This window comes from Rutilus rutilus (genome assembly GCF_951802725.1).
Source record: "Rutilus rutilus genome assembly, chromosome: 15".
Classification (NCBI taxonomy): Eukaryota; Metazoa; Chordata; class Actinopteri; order Cypriniformes; family Leuciscidae; genus Rutilus; species Rutilus rutilus.
The window spans coordinates 27397746-27407072 of record NC_140220.1 but is presented as its reverse complement, the minus strand read 5'-3'; the positions used below and the strand labels follow the sequence as shown (position 1 = coordinate 27407072).

Below are 9327 nucleotides of genomic sequence, written 5' to 3'. Positions count from 1 at the left end.
ACTACATGGATTTCTTAGGTTGAAAACCTACACATAAAGGCCCGGTTTCACAGACAGGGCTTAGACTAAGCCAGGATTAGACCATAGATCAATTAGGACATTTAAGTAATTTTTATAAACATGCTTAGAAAAAAACATTACCGATGTGCATCTTAAAACTAAAAAGGCACTGATATATTTTTAAGATCAGTCAGTGCAAGTTTATTTCAGTGGAAACAGCTCAGACTTACATTTTAGTCTAGGACTAGTCTTAGCCCTGTCTGTGAAACCAGGGGTATATGTTTTATTAGTTCCAATGCATCATGTGATCTGACAACTGGGCTGGGTGAATATACTGTATATGGTGACAATATAAAGCGCCAGTCGACAGAGATTTTGCTATTGTTAATATCACTGTATGTATAAATAAGATATTTTGAAGAATTTAGGTAACCAAACAGTTGATGGAGCCCCAATGACTTCCATTAGGCTATTTTTTCCCCCATATATGTGACATCTAAAATAATAATCTGTGATCTTTTGATTTAAATAATCTGTTTTTCTCTATCAGTATCATTGATATGACTGGTCATATCACACCATCTGCTGGTCATAAATGCATGCATCAGGTCACTGTTTTGCATCCCTATAGACAACAGGGGGCTCCACAGACTCACTGAACGGTCTGCTCTCATATCACATAAGCCCAATGCAAGTGTGTGGTTAGGCTGCGTTTCCACACACATTGTATATCACTTTATAATAGTGTTTTAGTGGGGTAATAATGCAGTCAGATTACAGTTGTTGACGCCATGGTTCATACCCAAGTGGAGGCAAACATCAGTTTAGTAATGGTATAGCATATTTAATCAGTCATTAATAAAGACTGTTGTCAGTTCTCAGATGATCAAATAATAAAAGCAAGCCTAGTGGTGTTTCAAAATAGTTTACATGATCCTATTCCTATTTCGCGAATGAATGGTTAAAATATCGGTTAATTTTTATGAACCATTTTGCAAAAACGTTAACTTCAAGAGTTAAAACTAGAATTTAAATTCTGAAATCACAAACAACAACACACATATACAAATAATAGAATGCTAAACAGCAGGATGTATAGGTAGCATTTAAAGTACACAGAAACCAGAACACCTAATGCCACGCGCTCACACGTGATGATTCAAACGATTCTTCTTTTTGAACCCGTTCATTGAAACGAACCGTTCGGACGAGCCGATTCTTTAAAATGATTTGAACTTCGCATGGCTCAGAAAGGTGTGTGTTCAACTTCAAGTTCGAGAGGATTGAAAGGCGGAGTTAAAACACTTCAAACAAACCATTGCCGCGACGCCGCACTCAGCGTTTGTTTTCATTTCGATTTCCAATTCTTCCAGATGTGCAATTTGAGAAATAACTGAGAGGAATCGTCAACAACCTGAGACAGCAAACAGCGTTCATTCACTGTAAGTTTGCAAAACATTCTATTAAATGAACGTTTGAACTGCCATATGTGCCAGTCTACCTTTACTGTCATGTACTAAAAGGCATTCAAATGAACCACAACATTAGTTCATTGAGGTTTTCACATCTCATGGTTTGAATCATTTTTGTTAAAGAATTATTATTTAATTTTATGCAAAAGTTTTGACTATGCAGACGTAGTGTGAGAGGCGACTTGTATTTTGCCTGACAGTGCAAGTTGCAACAATGCTAATTATCTGTATAATACAATTAAACTGTATAATAGAGCATACAGGTTGTCATTAGTTTCACATTAATAGACTAATGGTGATTTCCAATGTTAAACAGTTAGTGTTTTTGTGCTCATTTTCTTTCTTTTTTTTTCATTATTGACTGTATGGCAGTCTGATGAACAGATTGTACCAAACACATACACCAGGAATGGTCAGTGGTCACCCACCCCATGTCCTATGATATCCTGTCTTAGTATTTTTGCGAGGGCATGAGTTTAACAGCACTGTCCTTGTGTCTAAGTAATTGTGATTATCAATGCCATCCCCACCCATGCCTGTGTTACACCGCACCTAACAGGTCTTTTCAGTGTGAGGCTTTGTCTGGTCTTGCTGTTCCACTAATTAGCTAGGCTATATGTTTTAGGGCACTGTCATTGTTATTCTATAGATGTTCTAAGAGGATGCACAAGCAGGATTTCTGCTTTTGCATTATGACTCAGAAATGTGTGTTTTAGTTAGTTGTGTCTTGTGTGTGAAACTGAAGCAACCTTTGAAAGAGTGTCACATTGGAAACTGTGTCCTTGCAATAATAATAACACCACAGGCAGTGTCATCTGATACAGTTTCACTCAAAGTCGAACAGTAAGAATGAGGACGTGTATGTCATGTGGCACGTTATGAGTTGCATTTACAAGACCCCAAAACAGCTGTGCTGTATTGTCAGTCACTCATGTATAGCTCAGCTCTGTAGTTCATTAATGAAATTAAAATTTAATTAGCACGTAAATGCCATTTGTTTGACTGAACATAAGGACTTTTAATTGGTGATTCTCACAACGCCTGTCAAGAACATTTCTGGGTCATATTTTACCCAAAAATCAAAAGTAAAAATTTTTTCATAAAGAGAATGAAGGCTGTGTTTAGGACCATTATGAGTGGTTTATTAATGGTAGTGTTTTGTTGTTGTTTTTTGTATTTTAGGCTACTTTACATTCAAAAATATTATATTGAATTAATTAGAATATATAATATTAGAACATATAATCTAATAATTATATTAAAGGACTAAAGTCAGTCGTAAACTGGTTTTTGCTGGACTTATTCTCATTTCTCGATAAAGGAAATTATAAAAAAAAAAAAAAAGAAGAAAGTCGCCACACCAAAGCTCCAATTCCAAATATACAAAAATATAATAATGGACTCCCACACCAGTAATTAAATGTAACAAATTGATAATATTTTATTGGGAAATTAAACATTTTATCAAACTTTGATAATTACCTTAATCTTTTAAACAACTTTCCAAATCTTACATCTGCATATGAGTATAGGGGCTCATCTCAAGATCACTAATTCAACAGTTCATCTATTGCCAAAATTATGAAAAAAGATCAGTCAAGAATAGAATATTATTGAAAGTATTAAAATTTGGGAATGCGTAGTTTGTGTATAAAAAATGTCCATTCAAATATAACGTACATTTTTCTGTTCCTGTCAGCAACCAACACACGTTGAACGATGTTCAGTTCACTAACCCATGCAGTGAAGTTTTTCATTTGGATTGGCGTTTATTCTCTTTAGCATGCAGTGTGATACTGTATATACTGTGTATATACAGTGTATACTTGCATGCATAATGCGTTATGGATTAGGTACGTTATCATCTCTGACAGACAGCATGTTGAAGCCCTCTTCTCAGAAAGAATACAATTAGTGTCAAATGGGAATTAAGGTAAATGAAGGTGATTCACATTTACACATATGTAGTACACACAGTGCAAGTATTGGCTGACACAGAATGCTTTTTACGGGTCATCAATCTATCCTATTAATAGCATCAGATTCCTCACCGGTCTGTCCATCTATCTTGCCCTTTCTTTTTCTCCTCTCCCAGTTCATCTGTGCACGTATGTGGAAAAAAGTACATGGGTTACCGGTAACAATGTCTGCATATTCCCAAGGCTTTATTTGCCCTTTTGATGTCAGTATTGGCAGCAGTGAGTGAGGCTGCTGTTTCCACACCTCTTTGGTTGTTTTAGATGGTGACTCTGAATCTCATCCAGAAACAACAGGTGTGTGTGTGTGTGTGTGCGCGCGCGGAAAGAGTGACTGTATTCTGGAAGAATCAGGAGTGATTCAGACAGTGCCTTCTTAGAACTACTTAGTAATTTTAACATTGATTAACCAGGTCATGAATGTTCAGGACTGTCCTTCCCTGTGCCACTACCTGTTATCCTTACAAGTAACCCATTCAAAGTTCAAATGAAGGATGCACTAGCTTTTGTTTCTGTGTTGACATGCAAGAACAGCTTTTTTTGTGTGTCCCATTATCAAGCTTTTTAGACAGTATTTACCTTTTTTCCTCTATAAAAAATTAAATAAAAATAAAAATATATATTTTTTAAATATTCGGTCTACCTGGTGGTTCTCTATAAATATAAAAGTGGAAAACAGGAAACAATAGAGGTAATGTCAAGTGGTGTTTGCATACTTTTTTTTTCCCCAACAGCCAAAAATGTGTTACAGAAATACTTGATATAACATATTATATTATATTATATTATATTATATTATAGTGAATAATAATAGTATTTTAATAAGTATAATACAAATGTATTATATTATATTGAATAATAATAATATTAATAATTTAAAAAGAATAATAATAATAATAAGTATTATTATTAAATGATGATTGTTTATTATTATCAGTCATAAAAACAGCATGGAAAGATACAATTAAAATAACAATTAAAATCTAATCAATTAAAATAATTTAAAATACCATCTGTATGAATGTTTAAGCATATAACCCATCCTGCATATGCACTTGTCAATGTAGCATTTCAGCAATGATAATGATTAGATTAAGTCATAAGCCCTCAGGCTGCCCGTGTGTTTATGTACTTCCCTTGAGTCATACTTCCGTCTTAATTCACTTAGTAACAAACTCTTCTGTATTCATTTATTAGACTTTAATGGTAGGCAGTATTATGTGTGGGTTTGAAATATGATTAGCCTAATCTCCCCAGGGCACTTCCTTTTTTGATTTCCTCCTTCATGTTGGTACTTTATGCTGATGTTGTTTATCTCAAAAGCCCCTTCTCCCTCAACCTAATTCACAGTGCCATCAGAATTATTTGTGTAACTAAGAGTCTGTTGACGAAGCTCAATATGTTGTATCACTGCCATGTAAAATTTGAGACACCGCCTCAGATGTTTGGTTTTGGCATTTTTAATGTATACATTATTAGATGGGTCAACCTCTGTGTCATATGAAACTACTGCTGTCTTTGCTGACTAATGCTGAAGTCATTTGACACTTTATACTTTGCAACTACATGTCAACTAACTCTCATTAGAGTATTAGTAGACTGTCTGCTTAATATCTGCTAACACTATTTTGATGCTTCCCAACAGATCATGTCAACTTATTCTACTAACCCTAACACCTATAAGGGGTAGGCAGTGTCGGTCCTGGAGAGCTGCTGTCCTGCAGAGTTTAGCTCCAACCCTGAAAAAATGACCTGCCTAACCTGAAAACTTAGGCAGCTGACTAGCTGTAGGCATTGTTTGCACACGAAGGACAGAATTCTATGGCAACAAAATAGTGCCGTTTTTTTTACCAAGCCGCACTGCGTTACCCCACAATTTTAATTCGTCACATTTTTGCAACTACATTTTTGAACTCTACGATTAGTAATTCAGAACTTGCGGCTATTTCATTAGAGTTAAATAAATAATGTGAATTTAAGTGATCAAACGTAACCGTAACAGAGGCAGGAACAGCGTTTATTCGTAAAAATAAACATGGAAGGAGCGACAGCGACTGACTACGGCATATTAAAAACAGCAACGTAAGATGTCCTAGGTCTGGTTCTCTCTCGCCCTTCACTGTCATCATTCCTTCTTATCCACCTTATTCCTGACGACCTTACTGCGTTATGATTATGGGTGGCACTTCCGGTTTGGGGAATTTCCATTCAAAGAGGCTGAAACAAATCATTTCAAATCATAAGGTTGTCCTACAAATAAAGCTGATCCGTCAGTTTGACTGGATGAGCTGTCAATTTTCCTTCATGATTTATTTTCAGACATCTTGAGAATAACGTTATACTTGGTAATTTAACGTGACATGTTATAAGAAGAATATCTATAAGAGCTCTTTTCGGTCGCTGCTTTCTTTTCCTCGTGATTATTTTCTTTTTTCCCTTTGTAATCTGCTGTAAAAGTATGAAAAAGGACAACATATACTGCACATTTGTGGTCTGTTCCCCCGAATTTAATTTATGATATATTCCATTAATAATTCACTGGAATGCACGAAGAATCTCTCGTTATTCTCCTCAAATCCTCTCGTCTCTTTCCTGGTTTGTTTTCACAGGTAAATGCGATTTATAATCTGTCAAAATGACGGAAATCACTTTGAAATAGTATCACGTAATGCTGAAGTTAATGAACATTTTTGATTAAGGCAACATAAGTTACATAATACAGATATATATATATATTACTACAGTGATATTTAACCCATCCGTTGTTGCTGTGGAAAGACTCGCGCTTTTGGGGTTATTTGGTCTGTTGAAAGTACCTTGTTGATGCTTTACACTTTTAAATTTCCTTTTAATGTTCGATGGTTGAAGGGTGAGTAGATTAATGTCATCTCATTGAGACACTTTTTAACGTATTGCGTTCATAGAGCGAGCCTTTTCACTGATTGTTTACAGCTTAACGGAAGTTACACCCATAATTCACGCAAAGCGTCATGGGGCGTAGGAATAAGGTGGATATCTTTCCGGAGTTCCTCCATGGGACTCGAGACCAGTGTCTTGCTCAGGTGTCTCATTAAAATTCGCTCCACCGGCCTCGATCCTCTCCCATGGCTCTCGGCCCTGCCCTGCTTTATACGACAGTTACGTGAATAAAACTTTAATACATTAGCTCATCCGTGAACATGATTCATCGTCATCAAGCTATCGCTATGTTTTGAATAAGTGACCTCTAGCGGTCAAACTTACTTTCTGTGCCTTCTGTGCCATTGCAGTGTGTTTATGATAATAATAGCAGAATACTGTATATGAATGCACATCATCATTTTGTTTTCCCCCCTACCATTTCAGTGGGAATGAGTGTGTGAGAGTGTCAAGACAACAGTCATGGCATCAGGAGGAGAAACCTGTGCTCCTGCTGAGGATGAGAGGGGTGTCCTGCTGGACATTGATGATGTACACTTGCTATTACAAGGTCAGTCTTAACTCTTATACACTTTTGGTGTTTGTTTTGTGTGTTTTTTCTATAATAATGGTTTTCTTAATCTGTCTAGTTAGAAGTTCTATCTGAACAAACAAACAAAAAACGGACAAAAAGTCACACCTTCACAAAAATGAATGGGAAAGACCCTAACACAGCAATTGTTTTTAATGTGTAAAAATGTATATATCAACATGTTGAACGAACACGCACAGAAATGAAGTGGTGACTCGCAACCACCCACACACACTGTTACACAGACAGAGAGACAGTGAAATAATTGGGCTACTGTCTGTACGGCTTACTGCATATATACACCAAACTTTGATATGATGTGGGGCTGATTTTCATATATAATATATATGTATAATAAATCAAGAGGATAAGCATTGACATCATTTAAAAGGAAATAATTTGAAATGAATGAGGAGTTATTTACTGAAATGATTCTCCGATGTCTTTTGGGTAAAATATCTATCCCATCATAAATGTGCCTATCACCACCTGAGATAGACTGTGTTTGCTTTGTTATTTGTTCTATGGTCTCCTCTTTCTGAGGTTTAGGGCGGATTCCAGGCTGCAAGAGACATTGTAAACTGTTGACTCACTAAGTTTTCATACAAAAACATGTTCTGAAAGGGTGTGCTAGTAGTTTAGCATTTTCACACCACACAGACAAACGCTAACAAACACAGAGAATCAAGTTGGCCGTTGGATTTAGAATTTCATGAAAAATAACTGTCATGTTCACACTGCCCCAACAGACAGAGACAAATATTGAGTCAGAATGTCTCTGTGTAATTTTTCACCTGAAAAGACGGCAAACTAAATGAAAGAGGTTGTGGGTGAAGCTGTGTTTGCTGTGATGGGAAAGACAGGGTGCTTACTTGAATTTATACAGTGAAACTGCATTTCATCTGGACAAACGGTTTCATTAGAAAGATTAAATACTCAGCTTCAATATTTGTCCACGGTTTATGATAAAATTCGGTTGCAGTGACAATAATTTCTTAATTGATGTCAGGAGTGCAAAATAATAAATCGAATATGAATCAGAATTCAATTGGTTTGAATAGAATAACAACACACATTCATATTCAGTCACGTGTGCTGCGGTTTATTTGTGTTCACGTAGCTGCACTGAACAGCCCATTAGAGCTTTAAGTCCAAAAGTGTGCATACTTGATGAAATATTGATTTTGATATTTACACAAGCTTATTGTTATTAGACAGAATCATAATTTCTATTCATTATCCGCTGATTTATGTGATCTGATGACCATTAGTGGCTTCCTGCGCTGTCTGTGTGTGTTTTCACTTCCCAGAGAAATGTTTCTACCCATGAAACCTGAAGCTAATAAACACATGATTATGATAGTATATGATTTGATTTTCATGAGATTTGGAGTATTTTTATGTCTGTAAAGGATGTTTACATTAGAGTACATCAGAGTTTGCATCACGCTGCTCAGACATTCCAAGACCCGACAAACGGCGATTGAACATGTTCAGTCGGGTGAAAACAAACCCCGACAAGCGGTATGAATTGGCCTTAAGTAACTCGTTTTCCTTTTTCTGGAACCTGTTGATTACCATCTTGAGTAAACATTTTAGCGAGTACACACTAATTTTACAGTTAAAGTATGTAATTTCTGCTCCATGAAACCCGTTGCAGAAATAATGATTGTTTTCCTGAACACTCTCCGTGTCTGCCATTGGTTGGCCAAACAGTTAGTCCCACTGAAAACTCACAGCTTTTCATATTTAACACCTCAGGCATCAATTGTGAGAACAATAATATGTATATTTTCTTTTTTAATGTATTGTTCTTTTTTCTGAATGATTATTCATTTACCACCTTTCCTCAGTTCAACTGTAGCTGTTTTATGAAGCAAAAATCCCCTTGAAGACCTTTGAACCGGATGTTGTTGTCTCTACTTTCATTTCCTTTTCCACTTTGTGTGTCAGTATTTCTGTCAATAAAAACCATTGCAGTGTTTGCTCGACTCAGTTCAGACAGTCTCTGCTCACTGGTGCATGGTTTCAAGGCAGCCAAATGTTTGCTATGACGACAGTTTGTCTGAAATCATGTTTGAGTGACATCACATGTTTCTTTCTTTAGTGCGATGATGACACTTATGTCATTTGAATAAAGATTAGCTCACATTACTTTCAACAAGTTACCAGTTTGGGTTAGTTCTAACTAACAGATTTTATGAATGCAATGGAGTTCTGAGATTAAATGCATATATATTTTTTTATATGACCCTCTTTAATTTATAAAGCTAGTAGTACATTCAAGAGCACATTCAGTAACACTAAAACTAAGCACTTATAAAAATATTATACATACACATATATCTACATATGTCATGACAACTCTCTGAAGATTTTTAAAGGTAAT

The 9327-nt window shown here is 35.9% G+C and overlaps 1 protein-coding gene across 1 annotated transcript in view; it reads left to right on the top strand.

The window, feature by feature from the left end:
- Positions 1 to 1227: 1227 nt before the first annotated feature.
- Positions 1228 to 9327, top strand: part of syne2a (spectrin repeat containing, nuclear envelope 2a) — a 93728-nt gene continuing 85628 nt past the window's right edge. Inside the window, exons 1-2 of the mRNA XM_084432000.1 lie at positions 1228 to 1442; positions 6794 to 6917. Of these exons, the coding sequence (XP_084288126.1) occupies positions 6830 to 6917 (88 nt within the window). The 5' untranslated portion in view covers positions 1228 to 1442; positions 6794 to 6829. The remainder of the gene's footprint in view (positions 1443 to 6793; positions 6918 to 9327) is intronic.